Here is a 27,072-nt window from a genome sequence, read left to right on the forward strand (position 1 = left end):
GCCCTCATGATGATAGAGCAAGGTAAAATTAAAATGATGTTGTGTTATATTGGCTAAACACATCAGAAAGCCCTCTGAAATATATATTTAACTAGTAGAAAGAGCTATTTTATTCTAATGGATGAAAAATATCCATCCTGTGTGTGTGATTTATTTAAATGCTATTTGGAACTATTCCAAAATGAATAATAACATTCATTTACTAACTTCTGTGGCAGTTGTATTTATGTTTTGAATAATAAAATTAAATATAGGAACTGGATCTAGGTAACATCGAATTTGTGACATAATCTGACAAGCCCAAATGAGGCTGCCAAGAACTGACATAGACCTTAAGTCACCTTATTTCCCATGTCCTGATTTTGTTGTTAAGTGCACACAGCATCAATGTTACTTAGGCTTGGCTTTGAAAATTCTTCAGCTCCTGCTATTAGGTATGCAAATTAGGTATATTCCTTTTCTCCCAGACCCAACAAGTTTAATCATTTTATGGCTTGCAAACGTTTCATAAGCTTCATGCTTTTCTAGGAGGGTTTCTAGCTAATAAGTAAATTACATTTTTTAAAATTGGCTGAATTTTTATCATGATGGTGCTACAAATATTCGTCATCCATATAGGAAATATTTTTTCTTCAGGCTCTGATTTGCAATTCATGACTGTTTCCTGTCTTATCCTTGTTCTCTCTCAATGGTACAAGATGAGGAGAAGATAGTTTTAGAGCATACACATTTTAATCAACATTCAAACTGAATTGGATGGCCTAAAGGTTTTCTCTTTGTACGCATGGTAATTCATCTCCACCGAACCAACATTAAGCAATAGTTGAAATAATAGGTGACTTCTAGGAAAAAAAGTGTGAAAATATGATTAAGGTCATGCACATAAAACTAATTTTGGTATAATGTAATTCAATGTTAACAGTATTTAAACAATTTTTATATAACCATATTCCTAAATAAAGCCCTGGTTAGGTGATAAAGAATTGTGTCTCTAGCTCAGTAATTCCTCTGTACAACTTACAAATATGGTAGTAGACACTTATTTGTTAAAGGCGCTTCTATCTCTCTTTCAAACAGCTTTACTGAGATAAAATTTATATATTATACAATTCACTGGTAAATACAAATGATATTTAAAGTGGAAATGTCAATGGTATTTAGTATACTTCTAGTATTTGGCAACCATTAGTGTTTCTGTAATCTAATCATAGAACATTTTCATCACACAAAAAAAAACACTTATACCTATTAGCAGTCACTCTCCACCCCCCACTCAACCTATATTTCTTCCCCACCCTTACCCTAGCCCCCTGACAACCACTAACCTACTTTCTATCTCTGTGGATATGCCTATTCTGGATGTTTTGTTATATAAGTGGAATTACACAATACATGGTCTTCTGTGACTGGCTTAATGTAGTTTCAAAGTTCAATGATGCAGCATCTCAGACTTTCATTCCTTTTAATTGCTGAATAATATTTCACAGAAAGGATATACGCTACATTTTGTTTATCAATTAATGGAAATTTGGATTGTTAGACTTGGTCTATGATGCTTCTGTAAAAATTGATGTATAGATTTTTATATGGTGTGTATTTTCATTTCTCTTGAGTACATAATTAGGAATAGAATTGCTGAATCATATGGTAGTTTTATGTTTATACAGTGGCTGCCATTGTACATTCCCATCAGCTATGTATATGGGTTCCAATTTCTCCACATCCACATCAATGCTCTTTATTACCTCTTTTATTGTAACCATCATAGGGGTGTGAGTGATAACCTCAATTTGATTTTCATTCTCTAATGACTAACAATGTTGAGCATCTCTTCATGAGCTGCTTGGCCATTTTATATCTTCTTTGGAGAAATGTCTATTTAACTCCTTTACCTATTTTACAATTAGGTTGGTTTTTTTGTTGCTGAATTTTAGGAGTTTTTTTTGTGTGTGTGTGTGTGTGTGTTTTTTGGGGGGGGAATTTTAGGAGTTCTATATATATTCTAAATATAAGACCCTTATCAGGTATATCATTTGCAAGTAATCATGCAAATTGTTAAAAAGTTAAAATTATTAAAAGGCTAATAAAACAACCTAACAAATTCTTCCATTTGTTCATAATATCCTTTGATGCACAAATACTATTAATTTTAATGAAGCCCATTTTATTTTTTTCTTTTGGAGTCATATCCAATATTCCATTGCCAAATCTGTGGTCATTAAGATTTGCCCTATATAGTTTTTTTATGAGAGTTTTGTAGATTTTGCTCATATTTTGGTTATTTATCCATTTTGAGAAATTTTGACATAGTCTGAGGTCAGGTCCAATTTCATTATTTTTCATGAGGATATACAGTTGTTCCAATATGATTTGTTAAAGACACTATTCTTACTCCACTAAATGATTGTCACACTCTTATAAAAATCAATTGGCCCTAAATGTGTATGTTTATTTCTGGTCTTTCAACTCTATTTTACTCATTTAAATGTCTGTCCTCATGCGAGTACCACAGTGTTGATGATGATGATGGTGATGATGATGGTAGTGATGGTGGTGATGGTGGTGGTGATGAAGATGATGATAATTGTGAGAAAACACATTAGATCTACCTTCTTAACAAATCGTTAAATATTCAGTACACATTCATTAAATATTTGGTACATAACAATATGCACATAGTTGTACAGAAGATCTCTAAAACTTTTCCATGTTGCATGACTGAAATGTTATATCCATTGAATAGCAATTCCCTATCTTCCTCTTCCTCACATCCCCAACAACCACCATTTTGCTTTGTCCTGCTATGAGTTTGACTACTTTAGATACCCTATGTAAGTAGAATTGTGCAGTATTTATCTTTCTGTGACTGGATTATTTCACTTACTATAATGTTCTCAAGGTTTATCCATGTTGTTGCATATTGCAGGACTTCCTTCCTTTTTAAGGATGAATAGTACTCCATTGTATATACATCCCTCATTTTCTTTAGCCGCTCATTAGTCAATGAACATTTAGGAAGCTGCTACCTCTTGGTTATTGTGAATAATGCTGCAATGAATATGGGGAGCAAATATCTCTTCTAGAACCTACTTCTAGGTTTTTGTCTGGCTTTTTGAAGAAATACTTAGAAGTGAGATTGCTGGATCGTACCACCCTGTTTTGATTACTTTAGCTTTGTAGAAAGTTGTAGAACATTTTGAAATCAGGAAATGGGATTGCTCCAAATGTGTTCCTTTTTTTCAAATTACTTTGGCTATTTGGGTCTCTTGCAATTCCACCTGAATTTGAGGATTGTCTTTTCCACTTCTGCAAGGAAAAACTATTAGAATTTTGATAGGGTTTGCAATGAATCTTTAAATTACTTTGAGTAGTATTGCTATCTTAACAATATTAACATTTCTGGTGCATGAATGCATGATCTTTCCATTGATTTAGATCGTCTTTAATTTCTTTCAACAATGCTTAATAGATTTCATTATAAAATTCTGTCATTTTTTATTAAACTTATCCCTAAGTATTTTTATTCCTTTAGGTATTATTGTAAATGAAATCGGTTTCTTAATTTCCTTTTTCAAATTGTTTATTGCTGGTGTTAGAAACTCATTGGATGTCTGTGTGCTGATCTTGAATCCTGCAACTTTGCTGAATTCATTTATTAACTCCAATAAGATATCTTTTGGGGGAATGCTTTAGGATTTCCTATATGTAGGATCAGATCATGTTATCTGTGAATAGGGATAGTTTTAATTCTCCCTTTTCAAATTGATAACTTTATCTTGCTTAATTTCACTAGCTAGAATTTTCAGTACTATCTTGAACTGCAGTTGTGAGGGCAGACCTCCTTCTTGTCTTGCTCCTAATCTTAGAGGAAAATCAATCTTTCACCATTGAGTATGATGTCAGCTACTGATTTTTCATAAATGTTCTTTATCATGTTAGGAAGTCCCTTGTAGTCCCAATTTTCCATATGTATTTATTATGAAGGAGTGGCGGATTTTATCAAAAGCTTCTTCTGCATCAACTGAGGTTATTATATGGGTTCTCCCCCTTTATTCTATGAATATGATTTCTTATATTGATTGATTTTCCTTATGTTGAACCTACCTTGCATTCCTTGGATAAATTTCACTTGGTCATGGTGTAAAATTTTTTTTAATGTACTGTTGGATTCCGTCTGCTAAGTATTTTGTTGAGGATTTTTTCATCTACATTTATAAAGAGGTATTGGTCTATAGTTTTCTTTTCCTACTGTATCTTACTTTGGTATCAAGTAATGCTGGTCTTTTAGAATGAATTAGGAAATATTCCTCATCTTCTATATTTTAGAAAAGTTTAGGAAGGACTTTTGTTAATTCTTCTTTAAATGTTTGATAGAATTCACCAGTGAACCTGTCTGGCCCAGGCTTTTTCTTCATTGGGAGGTTTTCGATTACCAGTCCAATTTCTTTACTTATCATAGATCTATTCATATTTCCAAATTGTTTACAATTTAATCTTAATAGGTTATGTTTCCAGTAATTTATCTGTTTCATTAAGGTTATCTAATTTTTGGGGGTGTGTATTCGTTTCCTTGACCACCATAACTTACTGCCACTAATTTAAAACAGCAGAAATTTATTACCTCACAGTTCAGTAGGCCAGAAGTCTGAGATCAAGGTGGTGGCAGGATTGATTCTTTCTAGAGGCTCAGAAGGAGAGATGATCCCACACCTCTATCCCAAATTCTGGGAGAAAGAAGATCTCAACTCAGTAACTTAACTTTATACATAAGGAACTAGAAAAAGAAGAGCAAACTAAAACCAAAGTGTTTTTCTGCACTCCACTTTAATCTTCATTATTTCCTTTCTTTTGCTAACTTTTGTTTTAGTTTGCTCTACTTTTTTTTTTAATTCCCTGATGTATACCATTAGGTGATTGATTTGAGATATTCTCCTTTAATGTAGACGTTTATGGCTATAAGTTTTTGTATGTTGTGTTTTCATTCTAATTCATATTAATATTTTCTAATTTCCCTAGTGATTTCTCTTTTAGCCTGTTGATTATATAAAAGTATATGGTTTAGTTTCCATATATTTGTGAATTTTCTAGTTTTCCTTCTGATACCAATTTCTAGTTTCATTCTATTATGGTCAGAGAAGAGACTTCATATGATTGTGATCTTTATAAGTAAGGCTTGAGGTGTAGCAGTACCTTTATCACTGAAATTTAGCAGTCTCTTTCTTTATTAAGCACTCTCCTGGTTGCTGTAACTTTTTTTAAAATTTAAATTTCAAAATTCTGAGAAAGCTGATTCTGTTATTTTTTGCTAGTTTAATGGTTGCTTCAGTGGAAGGACTAATTTTCATCACTCCCTACTCCACCATTTCTGTAATTTCATCCATCTCCTGTGATTCTCTTATAGATATCTCTTACATTGCTTTCTTCATAAGTTTTCCCTGGCAACTCCTGCTTCTCAGTTCTAAACAAAATGCCCTTTCATGGGTTCCCTTTCCACTGCATTTTCCCAAGACACATAATTGTTTTTTTTCCTGAAGTGACTGGAAATGAATGTATTCTGAGCATCCTGACACTGGTATGAGATCTCTTTATTCATCCCCCTAAATGTTGGACAAATGAAAATTGCATGACTGAACAGAGAAGAGACAAATTTAGGTTCTCATGAACTTTCTACAAAGCATCTTTAGAAGTTATAGATTGTTTTAAAAAAATAAAATTTTCAACATGAAACTACTTTGAATGTAACGTAATCATTGTCAAGGACCTCAGAAGACACTTCAATTTCATGATATGTTAAGATGATGAGTAGAAATATCTCATCATTTCTTATAATTGTTGGTTAGAAAATGGAAAATGGCATGGACTCTTGCTAAAAAAACACATTTTTAATTTATTCTGGTTAAATAACTTACATTAGCTTGTTTGTCTTTTGGGAGCAGAAAACAAATAGGTTTATTTGATTATTTTGGCTATATGATTTCTATAGAAATAAGCACTCATTAGGTATATGTTTATTGTGCAAAAATATAGATATATGACTTTCACAAGTTTTCTTCTTTTCTAAAAATATTTTAAGTGACAAGGGCTATTTTACATTGGCTACTACTAGAAATTGCAAACATGAGCATCAATGCATGAATGTTGGTCCTGATACAAAAAAAAAATCTTATAAGACCTGAAATGAATTTACTATTTTATGGGTAAGGGTGTGCTATGCCTCAAACCACATTTAGAAACTGTAAGACTTACTTGCTATAACATCCTGATACATGTAAGGAGCCAAGTAGATAGATAAGTCTTAGTCCTCTCTCCCAATACAATTTTATTAAGGATTCTTTTTGTGTTTCTTCCCATGTTTCAATCTCTGTTGCTTTAGCCTTTTAAAAATAAAACACAACAGAAGAGCACAAGATTGCAAATTAAGAGCTCAATTTTTTGTTATTTATTTTCTGTTATTTTACAAGAAAACTTAGTTATAAATTGTATAATTACTAAAACCAGTCAATTATAATACCATCGATAACATTATTATTAATGTTATTATATACAAACAGTTTCAAATGAAATTAACAGAAGGACTAAACCCAAGATGAAAGGAATTGATATTGAAATCTTTGGTTGACTCACGAACTTGTGTCTCTCTTTTCCATAATAGGATAATGGTGTAGGAACTATTAGATTCTTTCTCCCTTAATGTGCATTCTTGGCAAAGGCACACTAGTGGTGAAGGACAACATGTAAAAGTTGGGTGAGAGCACAAAGAAATATGAAAAAGAATGTTGTCTTCATTAACTTACTTTTTTTTTCACTTAAATCAGTTTGATTCATACCAAGTGCATACCACTTTTCTAAAGTTACTCTTTTACCTGTTTATTTCCCAGTCTACTTTGAATATCTAAGAAGCTACAGCTATATTTTTCAAACGCATTAAACTATCCATATTAACTAGAAAAAAAACTCCACCTTTTTTTTTTTCAAAATAGACTGTATTCTTTTATTTTTACTAAATGAATACATTTTCTTCAGTGGAAATTTTTGGTCTAATAGTTTATAATATTTACAAATTTGCCACACTATATGTTTGAGATATCAGTCCATTGTAAACTTTAAATATGAATTTTTAGAACTCTTTTATTTTAGTTTTGCTTAACATACATATCTTGTTACATATCTACTAATCTACACAGTTTAGATTAGTAGATATGTCTCTACTTGTTACATATCTACTAATTCAGAATCATTGTTTTTAATGTTGCATATTTTCTGAAGACCAGCTGGTGAGTGATTTTGGGTCTGATGCTTATAAGAAGCTACTGAGTTTAGGGTACAGTCGGATATTTTTCGGAAGAACCTCACCATAAATGTAAAAGTAGATAATACATCTATTGGAAATAAGAAACAGGGATCCCTGGGTGGCGCAGTGGTTTGGCGCCTGCCTTTGGCCCAGGGCGCGATCCTGGAGACCCGGGATCGAATCCCACGTCGGGCTCCCGGTGCATGGAGCCTGCTTCTCCCTCTGCCTGTGTCTCTGCCTCTCTCTCTCTCTCTGTGACTATCATAAATAAATAAATAAAAATTAAAAAAAAAGAAATAAAATCTTTAAAAAAAAAAAAAAGAAAGAAAGAAAGAAACAATGATAATACAAAACCCTGGCAAGGATGTGGGAGAAACTGGATATCTCATGCATTGCTGATAGAAATGCAAAATACTAAAATACTAAAACCACCCTGAAAAACAGTTTGGCCATTTCTTACAAAACTAAACCTGTACTAACCATTTGACCCATCAATTGCACTTTTGAGCATTTGTCCTAGAGAAAGGGAAACTTATGTTTCTGCAAACAGCCTGTACATGAATGCTCATAGAAACTTTATTTCTAATAGTCAACTTCTGGAACAACCCAGATATCCTTCAATGAATGCACAGTTGAACAAATCTTGTTATATTCAAACAAAAGAATACTACTCAGCAATAAAAAGGAATGAAGTATTAATACATGGAACAACTTGGATAGATCTCAAAGGCATTATGCTCGGTTAAAAAAAAAGTGAAGCTCAAAAGGTGACAACTATGTGATTCCCTTTATAGAATATTTTTGAAATGATAAAATTATAGAGATGGAAAATAGATCATTGCCTGGTGCCAGGAAACAGGGGCAGGATGGAGGTAGCACAAAAGGAGTTCTTTTGTGGTGAGGAAAGGTTTTTTATGTTGATTGTGATATCATTACACAAGTCTGTATATGGAATAAAATTGCACAGATGTGTACACACATATGCACACATATACACACACAAATGCAGGTTGAAAAAATCATAAAAACTAAATAGGTGCTATAGACTAGTTCATGGCAACATACCAACATCAGTTTCCTTGCTTTGAGATTGTACCACAGCTATTGTTTTTAAAGATTCATTTATTTATCTTAGAGACAGAGAGAGAGAGAGCATGAGCAGGGGGAGGAGTAAAGAGAGAATCTCAGGCAGACTCTGCATGACTGTGGAGCCGGATGCCATTCTCCATCCCACCACCCTGAGATCACAGACCTAAGCTAAAATCAGGAGTCAGATGCTTAACTGAGCCACCAGGCACCCTGTATTAGAGCTGTTTGAAATGTCACCATCTAGTGACATTGGTGAGTGAAAGGTACTCAGGACTCTACAATTTTTGTAGCATCTTAGGAGTCTATATTGATTTCAAAATAAAAAAAAATTTTTTTAAGAAAATCACTATAGCACAATTATCAAACACTATTAAATATTTAAAAATAGAAATATCCCTTGCACAACTGGCCTTTAAAGCAACCTTCTTTTCAGAGGCTTACTTCTAAACATATTCAGTTTGAAGTAATGATTTTTTTTTATTTTAATTCACACATGCAGTTGTGTCAATTCCACAAATACGGGTCTGTGAACATGAAAGCTTAAACTTTCATCTGCCACACTCCATTTTCTTCTTCAAATGCCCTTTATTTGACCAGGAGGGATGTCATTTCCCAAGATACTGAGAGAACCACTTTTAACTTGAACAACATTGTTCTTTGGGGTTATTAAGGCTGTTCAATTTTCTCTGTTGGTTGCTACCCTGAGTTGGAGACTCTTCTAAAATGTCAGACTGCGAAAACTATACTGGTTCCAACACAATTAAAAAAAAAAAAAAAAGCTTTGGAATTAACGCAATCAATAATTACCTTTGAAAACAAACTTAAAAAGTAACAATTGAATGCTAAGATTACAAAACTCTTTCTTTCTTTCTTTCTTTGAATATCAATGTTGCCAAGAAATTGAGAAGCACAATAGAGAGTTCAATTCAAAAGCACTTATTGAGTGCCTGAATCCTAATCACAAAGCCTTATAAGGATGTGCATGTTTTGCAGAGCAGCGCAGGTTATAATGACAACAGAGGCCACACTGCCTAAGAGATCCCTAGTATTGACACATGCTCCAGATTTACACTGGCATACTGAGTGAGAAGAAGCAAAGCACTGTAGAATACCAATAAGGAGAAAACCAAAAATCTAACAGTGTCAAAGGAAGAATTTGCTTAGCCAGGTTGGCTGAAAGTAGAGTTGGTCTCTGGAGAATTGGAGAATGCATCAGAGTCAGGATTAGAAGTCACAAGGTGGAAAAAAAAAAAAAAACTGAAAGAAGAAGTCACAAGGCTCTGGGTAACAAAATCCTCTGGACACAAGTTTGTAGGCCTGCTACCATATCAAATACGTAAAATGCTTAAGAATTTGGAATTCCACACAAATTTTGTATGGAGAATTTTATTTTCTCTATTTTCTGCGAATGACTTGGAATACAAGTGGATAAAAGAAAATTTTAAGATAATATTGCTCACTTATGGATAAAATTTGGCATTTTCACAAAATAGCCTATCTGGAGGAGATGATGCTGTGACACAAATGTGTGCTTATGGTAAAAGTCACTAGATTCTTTAATTTTGTTCTCATGTTTTTTGTATTGTTTTGTTGTTGAAAAATAAGGTTTTTTATTTAAATTCAATTCGCCAACATATGGTACATCATTAGTTTTAGCTATAGTTTTCAATGATTCATCAGTTGCTTATAATACCTAGTGCTCATCACGTCATGTGCCCTCCTTAATGACCATCACCCAGTTACCCAATCCAGTCAAGAAATGAGCAGAAGACATGAACAGACATTCCTCCAAAGAAGACATACAGATGGCTAACATACACACGAAAAAAATCCTCCAAATCACTTGTCATCAGGGAAATAAGTTTTAAAATTAAAGGATACTAAACCATTCTCTAAATATCTCTATAAAATAAGACCAATTATATTTTACTTCACTTTTTGATTTACAGTACTTCATATGCTTTCTATTGTTGATCATGTTAATTCTATTTCGTTAAAGCCAAAATTAAACTATAAGGAAAAGTAAAAAATCAAACGGTTACTACTTTGAATGCATAAAAACTAAGGTGATAAATGGATAGATAGAAGGATGGGTGGATATGTGAAAAAACAAGTATAGGAATATGTTAATGGAATTAGGTATTCCATTTAATATCTAAGAGTAAGGATATAGGTGTACATTAAAACCGTTTTTCAACTTTTCTGTATGTTTGAAAACTTCTAAAAAATTTGGGAAAAAATGCAAAAAGAAATATCAAAAGAACAACCAGGATTTTCAGTGCCTAAATAAATAAATAAATAGCTTCATTTTCCGAAACAATGTATTAAGTGCTTTATCAGTACATATCATAAAAGTAAGACAAAGTTACAAAAACAAAGCCTTGCATTAAAACCTTCAAATGTGTAGAAAGACAAATATCATATGATTTCACTCATATGTGGAATTTAAAGAACAAAACAAATGAATAAACAAACAAAAGCAGAGTCAGACCTATAAATACAGAGAACAAACTGATGGTTGCCAGAAGGATGGGAGTGATGGGCAAAGGGAAGTGAAGGGAAGTGGGAGATAGCAGGTTCCAGTTATCGAATGAATAAGCCACAGGGATGAAAGGTATGGCATAGGGAATATAGTCAGTGGTATTGTGATAATGCTGTATGGTGACAGATGGTAGCTACGCTAATGGTGAGTTACGCATAAGGTGTAGAGAAGCTGAATCTCTATGTTTTATACCCGAAACTAATGTAAATTGTGTGAACTAATGTAAATTGTGTGTCAACTATACTCAAATTAAACTAACAACAAAATTCAAATATGGTTTCTAGGGACACCTAGGTGGCTCAGTGGTTGAGCATCTGCCTTCAGCTCAGGGTGTGACCCAGGGGTCCTGCCATCGAGTCCCACATCAGGCTCCCTGCAGGCAACCTGCTTCTCCCATTGCCTATGTCTCTGCCTTTCTCTCTGAGTCTCTCATGAATAAATACATAAAGTCTTAAAAAAATATGAAAACCAAAAAACAAATGCAGTTTCTGTGTAAAGAATAAAATAAATGACAGATTAGCTCTAGTAGTAGAAAGTACCTACTTTTATGTTGACGTATGCCTTGTCAGGATCTACACGTTCTTGACATGTAAATGCCACCCGTGGGCCCAGGTCTCTCTGATAAGATTGTAATTCTCCAACAGATCCAAATTCTACAAGTTAGGCTTCCTCTCAGATCTGGAACACGAGAAGAGCAACATAAGTTTACTTGAGTAAAACACCAAAATGATGTGAAACCAATCAGATAAATATGATAGTAATTTTGTGTCTAGTCATAGAAAGAGCTTTCTGTATTTTTCTCTGCTGTTGGTTTACGCTGTTTTAGATAATCCTTCCTCTAAGTCAAATTAGAATTCTCAACGAGTCCGAAAAAGATTTTATTGGCTTAGAATTGATTAAGTCAAAAGCACCTCAGCTTTTCTTATTCAAGGCAAATGCCACTTCAGTGTTGGTTGATTAGTAGCTCTTCTGAAGTACTGCAAGGATTTCTCCTTCCATTCAACCCTGGATCCATTTTGAACAAAGTTCCCAGAACTGCAAAGCTTCAAATGCCTGAAGATATTGCCTTGGCAGTTCCATTGCTTCTAAGCAGACCTGGATCTTAGAAATGCCAGACAAGTTGATATTGATCCTTTTTAAAAAGTTACCTACAAAGGAAGTAGATCTGCCAGCCTCCTTTAGAAACAGGGTCAAATAACCAGCTGGAAAATTTTCGAAAGGTGTCACATTAAACTTTAATCATATCTACATTTTTATGGAGCTTTTAACTTTGCAAATTGCTTTCACATGCATTATCTCATTTCACGTTCTAGTGCAATGAAACAGTGTCCAGGTTTTAGGGCTGAATTATAATGACACAGATATCAAAATGTTGACGGGGACATTTCACAAAAATTGATTATTACAATGTCGACCAAGTATTTGACAGGAACTGCCTGGCTTCGAGATAGAATATTATAAAAGGTTAAGATTTGGGGCACCTCGGTGGCTCAGTAGTTGAGCATCTTGCCTTTGGCTCAGGTCACAATCCTGGGGTCCTGGGATCCAGTCCTCCTTCAGCCTCCTGACAGGGAGCCTGCTTCTCCCTTTGCCCATGTCTCTGCTTCTCTCTGTGTCTCTCATAAATACACAAATAAAATCTTTCATTTAAAAAAAGGGTTAAAAAATAAAATAAAAAAAGGGTTAAGATTCTAATAGCATGTTGGATCCTCTGCTGGTGTTTCTTGGAGCTATTTCTCCTTTTTCTCTCTCTTTCAATGAGAAAATGAGTTACATCTTTTATTTTTCTCCCTCCCGCCCTTCTTATTTCTGATTTTCTTTGTCCTTTCCATCAATCGGCAGGTCAGCCCGACCCCGGGATGCATCCGAGCTCTCATGAAGATGCTGTACTGCCCGTACTGCCGAGGACTTCCCTCGGTGAGACCTTGCAACAACTACTGCCTCAATGTCATGAAGGGCTGCCTGGCCAACCAAGCTGATCTGGACACCGAATGGAATCTGTTCATAGGTAAGGGGCGTTTCCACGGAGCGAGACGTGGGTTACCGTGATATAGGTATCAATGTAGGTATCAAACGGAGCTGCGGGCCTGATGGACAAGCTCCGAGGTAGTGATCGCTTTCAGAGACAAAGGGGATTAAGTACAAAACCAGAAAGCAGCTTTGAGCAAATTATAGACAGTATTTTGCATTTTTTCCTCCTTTTAGAAATCCAAGAAAGAAATCAATAAAATCCTGGTGTGTCAGGAAGGATGGTCCTCTTAACAATTGTACAGGCCAGCGGTATTGAATTTGCTGACCTATGACAAAGGGAGAAGTGCTCCTGTTGGGTTTCTGTGAGCTCCTGTGCAAGGGGACAAGTTAAGAGGGGAAAAAAAAAATCTCATTAAAAACAAATCCACAGCACTGGCTCTTATTCGTATTTTCTCAATGTAGTCACAGATATTAGTAAACAACTCCTTCCTTAAAAGTCCAGAGTGAAACTAGCTCCATAGTTTTGCTAAAATCTGCAAATTTCCCTCCTCATTCTATGGAGACAGGCATGGAACAGCCTTCCTGTCTTTATAAGGTAAGAGGAGAGAAAGTGGGGAAGACCTGGGGAAGGTCTGGGAGTCACGGCTCTCTCGTGTCTGGAGTTGCAGAAATCACTCTGAGGAGTTGCACTGCCAAAAGATATTTCCCAAATTGCTATCCAAGGATAAAAGGACAAATTTTACAGGCAGGCTTCTCCCAGGAAAATACACAGGCCTTGAAAGAGTAAATGTGTTTTCTCCCCCTCTGTCAAATGGCCTTCAAATAGAAGTACTTTCAATTGCATTTACTGCAATTGCGTGGTGACAGGCAGGGTGGTGCACATCACAGCAGCGTCCGTCAGCTTCACGGGGCCCAGCATCAATTTATGCAAACCTCGAAACCAGAAGGCACGCCGAACGTCTTCTGACATCTAAGATTCGAGTAGGCTAGGAAAAAGATCTAAGATGTGTTGGAACGGAGCGAAACCTGAGCCCCCTGTACAAAGATGTGCTTAGGTGACAAGCCTTCAGCTTTGGCGGTGTCACCCACCGACTAACATGCTATTATGCTTAGGAATGCCAGAGAAAATGGTTTTGAAGTTTTTTTTAAAAAAAAAGATGTGAGAGTGGGTAGATTCAAATGGAACTCATCTAACAAAATCCCAGAAATCATTTCAGAGAGAACAAATTGAAATGCTGTTCTCTCTCCCTTTAGTGGGAGTATAAAATCTGTTTGCATGATCTTGGGTTACTTTATATGAAAAATGAGAAAGTGTTTAAAAGTTAATCATTAAGGTACCCTTCTGACTCGAACATGGTATGATTCTTTGCTAAGATTTTGGATGGGAGTGTGAATTAAAAAAAAAAAAGAATAACTTGATCTTCTAGAATATAAATTTAGATTAATTTTGACAAAGACAGTCTATCCAAATAATGCTAATTGAAAAGCACTCTCATCAAGAGTCTAAAAATATTTGCATATTTTAAAACCAGATTAAACCTCATAGCATCCCACTTTGAGTCATACAGATTATTCATATTTTCTGGTTGAAAGTACCCTAATGTATAGCACAGTTTAAGTGTCTTCACTCAGCCTGCACCTTATTGATGAACGTGGGCATATGGATTTTGTTACTTTAGAGCAGGAAGGACACGATTAAGAATGAGAAGATAGTCTTTTAACTTATACGAGCAATGGTGACTTCCTTATTAGCTTTTTGTCCTCAGGGCTGGTTGACTATTTTAACATAAAACAGATCTTTATACTTTCAATCAATTGGGTCTCCTGGATGCCAATTAGATGTCAAATTGAATGTCTGGAAAACCATTTGATTTAAAAAATGAAACTTGAACCCACCATGTGTTGGATGTACTTTAATGAAAAAGGAAGCTGGTGTTTAGTACTACATTAATATATCTCATATCCTATCTCATTTTTTTTTATTAATCTTAGATACCAGTGAGAAAAATCCTTCTTCTTTCTTCCTTCTGGTTCTGCTAGGGCATCAAAAATTGACCACCAAAATAGACTTTTGGAGCAAAATATGTTCTTGCAAGTCCTTGCGCCCAATGTGAATTGTTAGTTCACAAATTTATTACTTAAATCAGTCAATGTGCACACTCTCTTTTCCACACATATGCATCCAAGATGACCGTGTTACAGGGATCATGAGTGCAGCAAGGAAGACCAGTGAGCCAGTAACCCAACTAATGATATGTAAAGCCCTTTCACTGGTTGGCATCTGTAGCCCATCTCTCTTGGGCTTCTATCATCTTTTTATCAATCCCCTTCCCTCTTGTTGCCATCAATTCCATGTGCCATCTCTGCTAATTTCATGGCTCAGTTTATACATTTTTATGGTGTTTTTTTTAATGTACTCATTTGAAATGTTAACAGTGGCATGAAATCAACAGTCAATAAAAACAAGGATCAAACTGGTGGCACGTTCTCATGATCTTTACTATGCCACAAATTAATTGCAAGTGAGTTGCAATTATTTTGAATTCAGTTGTTGTTGGATTTGTCAAAAAGAAAGGTAATTCACAGACAAAATGTAATGTTTGAAGAGTTCAGCTAAAAACCCCAGTGGTATTCCATTCACTTCTGAAGTTCTTTAGTTTGTTACTTTTCATTTCTTTGAAATCCTAGAAAACAATCAGGAGTCTACTCGAGATACATTTTTCATAGTTTTCCTGTCAGAGCTTAATTCTGTGCTCTGCACAGAGTGGTTATTCAAAAGATTTTTAACGGCTATTGTAGAACAAAGAGCTTTAGATAAAGAGCTTGGTTTTTTTTTTTTTTTGAAAAGTTGCTGACAACTTTGAAGAAGATGCTGCTAGACCCATTTTAGAGAACATGAAAGTCTCTGTTCATCTCTGCCAGAACTGTTGACTGCTTTCTAGAAGCATATGGGATTCCCCAGGAATGAGCCCAGCCCAGCCTCAACTTGTGGCATCTAAGTGCATGGATGTGCTGGGCCATATCCCTAAGCTAGGCAGGACATGGGGGACACAAGAGTGCGGTACAGTCTGCTCTCACTACTAGGCACTAATGCAGCAAGAGAAAAATGTAATTTGAGGCATTGACAGGCACTGCTTCACCGCTCACCCCAGGTGTTGCTGTAAATTCATACTCAGCTTTTTCCAACCTAGCCTTTGAATGTTGCCTGAATGCAAAAGTGTTTTCTCGGAAAATGTTTATGTAAATTAAAATTTACTAAAGGGAAACAGTTTGTGGGCAGAATTCGTTTTCAGTAATATCCTGCGGTTATTTTGAGTGTTTGGCATTGATACCAACACTCCACAGATAAGAGCTGTTCTATTTGACAAGGAGCCACGGTGCAGATTACACCTAGCTCATGAGCACAAAAGTTAAGGCTGAAATTACATTCGTGCAGCTGCAATAAATCTTGAGTCTACTTTAAAATCTAGGATGTGTGGGGCAGGCTCCTTCAAACATCTGGTACCTTCTGAGACTTTATAGACTGTGAGAACCAGAGAGAAAAGGATATAGAGAGGGAAATGCTGATGAGGTCAAAGGCAAGAATGGTTTGTTCTGTAATATGTTTTATCACTAAAATATTAGAGGATGTTTACTAAAGCAAGTGTAAGGTAAACATCGCTATGGTTCCGTAAAAGTGAGACCTGAAGATGTGTGCTGACATTGTAGCTGAATATTTTAGATAAGACTCTAATAATCCTAACCTATTAATTCAACTCACTGGAGTAAGAATTTTTTCCCCTAGGGTAAAAAATGTATGCGTCTAGCTTACTAAATTGAGTACATTTTTTACCCTAGGGGAACTTAATATAGTTAAATTAGTTATAATCAACTGTGATAAAGTATTAGGAAAATAGAAGCATAGGATGCTAAGTATCTGCAGAGCAGGGGGACTTAAGCTAGACTAGAATGTTAGGGGAGCCCTGCCTTGGTAGATACATAATAGCAAGTAATACTGTATTGAGTTAGCATTGTCAGACATAATTGATGTTGGATAGCCATAACGTGTAGAATTGCTGTGATACTGTAGAGGCCCCAAATATTCACAAGTTCCCTGTAACTATTTCAATGGGCCTACTCTCAGTGATTCATAAATATTTATTTGATTTGTTTTTTTAAATGTTTTATGAACAAGTCTCACCACTACCACTGTCACTGACTTAAGAAGATTTAGAGAATTTGTGTTAATTTTTGCCAAGAAAAGGTTCAGTTTCCTGATCTATAGATGTCCTTCAATAGAAAGAGAAGGAAAAGGAGGAAGGAAGGAAGGAAGGAAGGAAGGAAGGAAGGAAGGAAGGAAGGAAGGAAGGAAGGGAGGGAGGGATAGGCCAAAAAAAAAAAAAAAAGAAAGAAAAGAAAGAAAGCCAGCAAAGCAGCTTGTATTTTTAGTTTAGGCCTTAGGCACTCATTGTCCAGACAAACCAGTAGTATCACACTTTCTGGACTTCCTTCCTCCTTTCAAACTAGCCAGTTATTAAGTCTAAGACAGCCCAAAGACAGAAAATTGGCATGAGACCATCAAACATGAAGTCCCAGGTGGGCACTACACCTGTGCCTGGCCAAAATCCCCCTGCTCTGGGTATTATCCATTCATATTCTGAGATTAATTAATACAACACATGTTTACCAAGTGTCTGGTGTGGCTTTGTTCTGATTTCAGCATGAAGCTAGAGCAGACGAGGGCCTGCTTGCTGAGAATAGAGCTCCCTAGATGTTTGCTGATGGAATAAATGAAATAACTAGATAGAGAAATGGAAGGGAATGTAGTGAGAGGCTGCTCTATTTTACTTTGTAAGTCTACTCTTTTAATGGAAGTATGACTAATTCAGTAATTTAAAAAACACATATCCCTGTTGTTAATGGACTCGTGAGTGCAGGGATAGCAGAAACAAATCAGATAATGAAGCTGGTTCCTTCATTATGACAGCTGCTATCAAGTTGTAAATTAGAGCCAGCCACAAGGAAACTGTGGTAGGTCAGTCAAATGACTAGGACTGTGTAATAAATGGCCACTTTAGGGCACAAATTATTGTCTTAGGACCTGAAAGAGTTGTTTGTCCTCAAAGTATTTAGTATATTCAGAACTTTGTGTTTGGGGAAAATGTTGCTAGGTAAACATTTAATGTTTCTAATAAATAAACTTGAGTTTTCTTTTTGCAAAATACCTAGGACCATGTGAAGTTACATTTCAGTAGGTTATAAAATCAACACAAAGAACCATCTCAAACATTTGTATAAGAATATCCTCTCTCAAAGACTTTCTTAAGCATGAAATTATATAATACAAATCTGATAAATTTTTTAGGTACAAAGAATTCCATAGCAAATACGATAGGACTCTAGCTGATAGATCCTGAAATGCCATGTTTTAAAAAACTCTAGACCCAAAACACAGAAAATCATTTCCTCTCAACCCAAGGAAAAAAACTTAAAAAAATCATATTTAGCAAGAAGTTTCAAGGTTTTTTGGTCTCTACTTTGTAGAAGACAAGAGCCTATTCACTAATACAGTCTAGAAACACAACTCTTAAACTGAGGAGCAAAAGCCAAGGCGATTATTGTAGAATCTGATCTCACTGTTAGCTACAGAACTTGCTTTTGCCCTTGTGCATTCCTGAAAGTAGCAAAAGAAAAATTTTTAAACAACAACACTTTATTTTCTATCCGTTGAAATCTAACCCCACCCAATTCTCTGCCTTCCTTTTATACTTATTGATTCAGTATTTCTCATTTCTCATGGACATTTATCATATGCTGTGTTCTCTCTTTAACGCTGGCAAAATCCACAAGCAGTACCAACTACTCAGTAAGAGAAAAAAAAAAGGCAAGAAAGAAAACAGTTGGCTGGTACCCAGCAGCCTTTCACAAGCTACATTTGCTATCAATTTCTGACGTTTAGAAAATGGTTTACTTCTGAACTCTGCATATGTGAAAGTATTTTTATGTGGTGCAATCCGGTTAATGCCTTAAGGGTGGTATAATGTCAGAGGCTGCTCAGCAAACAGAGGCAGGCGTTTCCTCACCTCTGTACGCTTACTAATGTTCATCTGCAGGCAACAGCTCAAGGGGTTCATGGGCCTGCAATTGCTGTTCTGCATCCGGCAGATTTTCCCATGGATCAAAGCGAGCAAAGCACATCAATCTTAAAATGATTTGGTGCAATTGACATATAGTCATTCAAAGATGCACGTGTATTTCCCTTGCCCCCAGTGCCAACTCTTGCATGAACATCTATTCCAGTTCCCACGCACTCAACGCCATACAGTTTATAATTACTGATGACTGCAAATATGATATTCTGAACTAGACTTTCAAGTTGGAATCTATGGTGAGATCTAATATGACACCAACTCATGGCCTGGAACAAGGCATACCTATTTTTCAAGTACAACATTCTTCAGGATGCAAGATGTTCCATTTATAAGAGGGTAGTTCACTGAAATACCTCTTATGCCTTAGTAAGCTCTCCAATTTCTATGAAAACCAGCAACAGAAGGATTTAGTTTACCAAGAGAAAGCAGACCATATCACAAATGATGAGAATTGCCTTTGTATTGGGGATTTTACTTCTAATTTACACTTCAGTTTCAGGGTTTTCTATAGGTAAATGGTTTAATTTGATAATTATATCCAAAGGACCTTGTTTTTAATGACTGACATCTGATTTTAATAAATTGTGATCGTTTTCACTATTATGTCTCAACTTTAAGCTAAAACACAGAATGCCTGGCTTTTGGGCATGCCGAGAGAAAATATTTGATGATTCTTTAGAATGGAATTAAATGAATTCCAAAGGGCCCAGAAACCCAGACAAAATTTAAGCACTATGAACATTAGTCTGATGACTTTCTTAGCAGTTTCAATTCTAGGAAATAGAGTAACATGAGGTAGAAGACATTGTTGTGTTGTAGAAATCAGGAAAGAAGAAATAGAAATATAACTACCTAAGTGAATTGTTAAAGAAAGCATTAAACTATGTGGCTATTCACAAATAGTAAACTCATAGCGAGTCCCAGGGCTACCATAATCAAAAAGTCTTTCATGTGTGAACTGATTTAATAGAATAAATGAGAGGGTTACTTCCTGAGGTACTTAGATTACTGCAAAAGTCCTGATTAGCAACTGAAATGAAAATCTTTATTTTAACCCAAATAATAAATCCTGTGTGATGTTGCAATGCTCTACTAAAATATCTTATTAATAGTAGTGTTAATGAGGATACTTAAATTCCTTTTCCTGTAAATGTAACATTTACTTTTATGTATATGTGTATAATTAAAGATAGGTAGGTAGATAGATAGATAGATAGATAGATAGATAGATCTTCCAATGCTGAAAGCTCCTTTAATTCATGATTGTATCAGCAGTAGAACTGCTGATCATCTCTTTATGTTTGAGTCATTTTTGAAATTAGTTTTAATTTTCCTCAGGCTTGTTTCTTTAACAATAATAGAGAGTTTTAGAATATTATTATCTTCATCTTGTTGTCTTCGTGGCTTGTTTATTATGAACAACCCTCCAAGGAACCAGGGGTGCAAGCCAGGTTAGAAGAGATGGCCCCATGAATTATTCTGATGGTTAAAGGCATGTTTTCACTGGTTACTCTAGAGGGAAAATAGATATAAATGTCCTTGGGAGTAATTTAAACTTTGAGAACCTTCGTGATATATGAAAACTTTGAGCTTATAATTCATTTAAAAATATCATGACTACAGATACTTGGTAAGGTAGCCAGGAGAGAATTTAAATTAAAAAAGAGCATGAAATATTCTTTGTCCTTCAAATAGCAGCTTATATACAAATCCCACATAAAAAAGATATGTCCTCAATTTTTTCTTTGCACGGATTTAAATAATTTGCTACGCTAAGAATGTTCTTTATTGTAACCTCTGAAGAAGTGAAAATTACAAAAAGAAATGAAAACAAGTCATTGAATATATGACATGACACCAAGAAGGAATGTATCTTTATGCATCACATTTTTATTCTTTAAGGTGCAGGATCTTCTAGAAAGATAACAATGATAATTAAATGTCAGAAAAATCAGTCAGTATTCACTACTAAAATCTCAATGCTTCGGAAATGAACCAAGATAATGAGAGGCCTAAGAACACTGTTCAATGGCCATGAATAAGTTAGTGGATGAGAGAGACCTCGGGATGTAACAAAGATCGCCAGAGCTGATGTGGTTTTCAGATTGACTCAATCAGAATGTAACCCTGCCCTATCTTGGCCCTACATCTATCTCTCTGATAGTTTCACATGAGCGTGAAGTCTTCTCTTCCAGGGAAGCAGGACCATGGTCCCATAAGAATTCATTGACCTCAATAGGAAAAATATTCTCAAAATCTACAACCATCCACTGCTGGTGCAGGCTGTTTGGAGTGCTTGGTATTATCACTTATACATATGTCTCCATGGTTTTCCTTGATTGTTGTTTGATTACTTCCTTATTCTTAATGTTCTTGATTATTATTAGATTAGTTCTTTATTTTTAAAATAGCTTAGTGTTCCAAACTCCTCAGTGTTAAATGTTCCAAACTCTTCTGTATTGAAATAGTCATAGAAATATATTCCGTAGGCCAAAATCTATCTGTAATACTGAACCAGATGGGAGAACTGAAATTGTCAGTAGTCCTAAGAATGTTAGGAATAATGGAATAATTCTACAAATAACAATACATGGTGAATTTTGAGGGTACGGATCATGCACAGGAGCTGATTTCTAGAAGGTAATTCCATAAAGTGAAATACATATGTCCCTTCATTAATCAGCCTTGTAGTATTTTGTGTTGAATCACTGTCTTGGTTGAATAAAGTATTTGGCTTGTTCTTGGTGACCCACTTTAATACGTGCATAATACTACCTTTATTAGTTGAAAATCTAGATACATATTTTCTAGGTTGTCCTTGAGAGAATGTTAAAATGTGTCTTGTTACTCAATTGCAATCATAGTATCCAAATTCTAAAAGTATGAGAGAGTTGTGAGAAACTTTATTCTTTATGTTACTGAGTTCTATCCAGAGAATATTACATCCATAGCAATAATAGCTAACAGTGATTAGACATTTACTTTTTACCAGGCAGTATTGTAATCACTTTTATTTTTTTTTTCACTTTACACTTTTAATCCTTAAAACAATTCTATGAAGCAGTTAATATTATGAACCCCATTGGACAGATGGGAAAACTGAGACCAAATAAGTGACATGTTCAAGGTCAAACAACTTGTAAATTGCAATGCCAGGACTTGACTTTAGAGCCCAGATTCTTAACAACTGCACAAATTAATTCCTACTAAGTGTTTATGACGTAACCCTTAGTCTCTGGCTGCATACATTGATGGGGTAGGTTGGGAGGAGGAGTATTGCCAGCACTAATAGAATTTTCTGTATCGATGGAAATGTTCTGTGTCTGTATTTCCAAGATAATAGCCACTAACTGCATGTGGCTGTTGAACATTTGAAATGTATCTAGTGAGACTAAAGAACTGAGTTTTTATTTTATTTAATTTTAAGTTGATTTAAATTTAGTCACATGCGGCTGTTAAGTATCTAAAATATGGCTAGTGTTTCTGAGGAGATAATATTCTCATTTATTTTTAATTAACTTACATTTTAATCACTATATCATCCTAGTAGCCACTGTGCTGGACACTGCAGGTTTATACCATTATAACATCCCAAATGTCCATGACATGGCTTAGCATTTTAACATGTCTGATTATCTTTAAAAATTACCTATTAGATGCCTTTTTGGTGCTTAGATCTAGATTGGGCATATAGTAGACAAAAGAAATAAAAACTGTACCATCCAACCCTGGGAAATTATAATTACCCAAGGATATGAAATATATATGTTTAAAGTGATAGTGTGATTAAGTGATAGTGTGATTAAGTGTGATTACAACAACAAAAAAAATAAAAATAAAGTGAAGACAATATAGGTAAGACCAATAGTCCTTGAGTCAGTGCATGAGTTCAAACCCTGACTTCATCATTTATTACCTGTGTGTTACTTGGGGAACATTATTTAACCTTCATAAATCCCACTTTTCTCATCAATAAACTGGAGATAAATGTACCTTCTTCTTAGCATCATGTGGATTAAACTAGATAATGCATGCAAATCTGATGGGTTAAGATGTGTCCACATAGATAGCACTGAAGGAGCAGCACCATGGTTCCCTATTCAGGTGAATAACCTGTGAAGGTATGAAGAAAATAGAAAGTAGAAAGCAGATTGCCCTGGGAAGATCAGTTGTTAAGCATCCAACTCTTGGTTTTGGCTCAGGTCATGATCTCAGGGGCCTGAGATCGAGCCCCACATTGGGCTCTGCGATCAGCTCAGAGTTGGCTTGTCCCTCTCCTTCTGCTTCTCCCCCCAGTCATTTTCTCTCTCTCTCTCTCTCTCTCTCTCTCTCTCTCTCTCTCTGTCTCTCTCTCTCTCTCTCTCTCATAAATAAATAAAATCTTAAAAAATATATTAAAGAAAGTAGAAAGCAACAGAGTAGGCAAAGAGCTCGGAGAACATGAGGCACCAGAAACATGTAAAAGAGATAGCAAAGGCAGGCTGAAAACCACAGGAAAATGATCAGAATGGAGTTAATCAGTAAGAACTGAGAATACAAGATTGGAGGAAGTACGTCTCCTCAAGCCAGCTTCTTATTCCTGCTCTGGATTTGCCTGAGTTCTTGGGAAATAGGACTCATCCCAGTAGAGAAGAACTTCCCCTTGCTCAAGTAAATAAGCGCTGATGAGACCAGGGTGAGAAAATAGTAGTAGATAAGTTAGAATAAGCATGATGTATGTGTGCAGGTGCTTCTGAGGAAACCAAGCTGAAAAAAAAGTACTTGCTAGTGTATACTGGGAAGTAAGAGTGGTCAGGATTGGACCATTTACACTTTGAAAGGCAGGCTAAATACTTGGCTTTCTCTTGACTTGTAGGCAATGACCAAGGCACAGGGTATTTTTTATTCAGGGGTGAGCAGGATCCAAGTAGTAATGTGGCAGCAGAGTAAAGGATGGATTCTAGTGGTAGAGTGACTAGTGGTAGAGACTGGAGGGTTTCTCTCAGCATGGAAGGAGGAAAGAAGACAATACTCACAGCAGAGTTGGAAATAAGAATTTATAAGACTTGGTGTCTGAATATCAATGACCAGTTGTAGAGGGCAAGGAGAGAAACACATCAGAGGTGATGGAGCTAAGCTAAGCACACATGAGAAAGATGGTACTATCCGCAGATACAGAGGCTAGTTTGGGGTGTGGCAAACATGGAATTCTTCAATCTGTTTACAGTTTGTTGGATTTGAGAAACAGTGGTACCAAAAAATGAGAATATCCACTTGGATGCTAAAGATCCTGGTGTTCTGTAGTCGTATTCACAAAACAGAAGCTGGGGATGCCAAGAACCTCTGGAGGGTTTCCACAGCCCAAATGGTTCTGTGGCCAACTTCCTTAATCAACTCCAGCAGATGGTGCCCAGAATCCTCTCTCCTGGGTACCACATGGGTGCTTGCATGTTCCTTCCTTGTGAAATTATACTGTATTTTCCTCTAAATGTTAAATATTTAACAGCCTGCTCATCAATATGTATTCTCAGAATGAGCCTATATCTATAATCCCCAATCTCTTTAATTAAGTGTAGTTAGAATGTCAACTGTGCAAATATGAGAATGCTTACCATAGCGATTTGGTGGGGACAGGCCCAGATTGCTCCCCCAAATATGTTTTCTCAAGATTCAGGAACTATTTGATGGTCATATTTATCTTGCACATCGACATTTTATAATTGCAGTCAATCCAAGAGGAAATTTCTTTTCCATTGGCTTTGGCTTTTGCAATCCTCAATGCATGAGATCTAGGATTACTTTGTTCATTTCTGGCCACTGCCAAGTTCTGAATTTCAAGTTGAGGCATGAAATTTGTTAATTTTATTAAAAAACCTGCCCCTGGGTATTCATTTTCTTCACTGGCAAGAATACCATATATCAAAAAGCAAGCCCCTGCCTTGTGGCAGGACTGTCTCCAATGAAAACTTCACCTGTGAGGGCCAGTGTAATCTATTCATTGGATTCTGAACATGGAGTCCACCCCCCAAGGAGCGAGACAAACATACACGATGTGGCTTTTACAATGCAACATTGCAAGAAGCAGTGAGATTTTTTTTGAATCCCATATTGCCAAGTTACTGGTTTAAGAATGCCCTAGAGTATAAATTATTTCTCTAAACCTCTATGGTGACTTTTGTCAAATGCCTTCTGCTTAGCCCATTAAAGGTGAAAACCATGAAATATTATTTGATTTGTAACCCAAGAAAATGCCCTAAAACCACCTGTCCCTCTTTGGAAAGCTGCCAGAACAAAGTGAGAGGAAAGGTCGAGCCTGAGAACAATAATTTGAGGTTGCCGCATGTGGCTCTGATCAAAGATTGAGCCTATGGGCTGCATTCAGGCTTCCAGTCTCTTCAGGAGGATTTACATTTATTTTTCTTAACCCACATGGGAGTCCTGGGTTTTGAGATCAACATTTCAAATAGTTTAATAGTGGCCATGCAACATTTTAAAAATAAAATCTGACAGTGAATTGTGTTGAATAGTTATTGCATTTCCTTTTAATTCCATTTGGAGAAGTTAGTTTCAGGATACATTTAATTTCCATGTGGAATTGGTAGATATTAAATTCCATTTCTCTTGAGTGCCTCAGGATTTTTAACAAATCGCTTTAATTCTGCTGTGCTATGCATCGATTCCTATCCATTTGATCTGTGATCACTGGGCATCGGATTGCCTGTGTTCATCATACACTTGTTAAATCAACCTTTAAAATGTAAGACAAGAAAAGTTTAATTTAAAGCTGCACCCAGGCATTTTTTTTAAGATGCAGAAGTTAATAGTTTGGAAATGCAAAATGATAACGAATAAGCCTTAATCGACAAAATGATTAAAAGATAAAAATCAAAATCTTTAATTGGAAATTTCTGATCTGGCAGAGAAACAGCCACTTGAGAGTTACTTGGTATTTTAGGAAGGTGCCCGTGATCCTCTCTGATAAATCTGTATCCGTTTATCCAGAAAAATCACAGTAATCTGTGCTAAGTGAGAGAATAAGGACACCAACATCAAATTATTTCTTACTGGAAGGCACTCAGAGACTTCTTTTAAGACTTAGGCTTGACTTTTTAGTTGAGTACTTATTGTATACCAGGTAATATCATATATGATATTTTTATACTTTAAAAAACAAGAATGAGTTGTGATTAGTACATCATCTTTTGCTTACAGTGTTCCTCTATTTCACTTAAATATCTTAAGATTCTCCAAGACATACATTATCTTTTGTTGATTATTTGAAGAGACACTTTTAGCCAGGGCCTTATCTGAAGGAATAAAATTTCAAATTAGAGGATACTTACTTACCAGAGGTTTAATATATATGCATTAAACTTGATACACGGGTTTTGTTTCCAAAGGACTGTGATAAAGAAATAGCTTTACAAACAGTTAATCTCGAATCTTGAAGATCAAATTACATTTTAATGCTTATTTGAAATAACTTTTGACTAATAGAAAAGCTACAAAAATAGTACAAGAGTTCACATATACTACCCTTTACTCAGTTTATCCTACTGTTAACAACATACATACATAAGCATAATACAATAATCAAAACCAGGAAATTAACATTGATACAATGTTATTAACTGCAGTACAGGCCTTATGCTAATTTTGGTAGTTTATCTTTTTCATATTTCAAGATCCAGTGCAGGATCCCACATGCATTTATGTGTTTTATCTCCTTAGTCTCCTTCAATCTGTGACAGTTTCTCAATTTACTTTATCTTTTATGACCTTTACACTTTTGATGAGGACTAGTCAGTTATTCTGCAGAATGTCTTTCAATTTGGATCTGTCTGATGTTCTCTCATGATTAGACCGAGGTTATGCATTGGGCAAGAATATTACAGAAATGTTATTGTGTCCTTCTTTTGTATCCTATTAGAGTGTACATTGCAGTATCTGCTGACTTTTTCCACTGTAAAGTTACTATTTTTTCCTTCTACTGATAATACATATTGTAGAGAAGACACTTGAAGTCTATGCTAGTATCTGGCTTTTCCTTATACTTTTGGCCTCTGATG

The 27,072-nt window shown here is 35.5% G+C and overlaps 1 protein-coding gene across 1 annotated transcript in view; it reads left to right on the forward strand.

Annotated features, from left to right (window-relative positions):
* GPC6 (glypican 6) overlaps positions 1 to 27,072 on the forward strand; it is a 1,081,755-nt gene that overhangs the window by 728,116 nt on the left and 326,567 nt on the right. Inside the window, exon 4 of the mRNA XM_055335919.1 lies at positions 12,765 to 12,930. Coding sequence (XP_055191894.1) covers positions 12,765 to 12,930 — 166 coding nt within the window. The remainder of the gene's footprint in view (positions 1 to 12,764; positions 12,931 to 27,072) is intronic.

Source organism: Nyctereutes procyonoides, unplaced genomic scaffold (genome assembly GCF_905146905.1).
Source record: "Nyctereutes procyonoides isolate TBG_1078 unplaced genomic scaffold, NYPRO_anot_genome, whole genome shotgun sequence".
In the NCBI taxonomy this organism is placed as follows: Eukaryota; Metazoa; Chordata; class Mammalia; order Carnivora; family Canidae; genus Nyctereutes; species Nyctereutes procyonoides.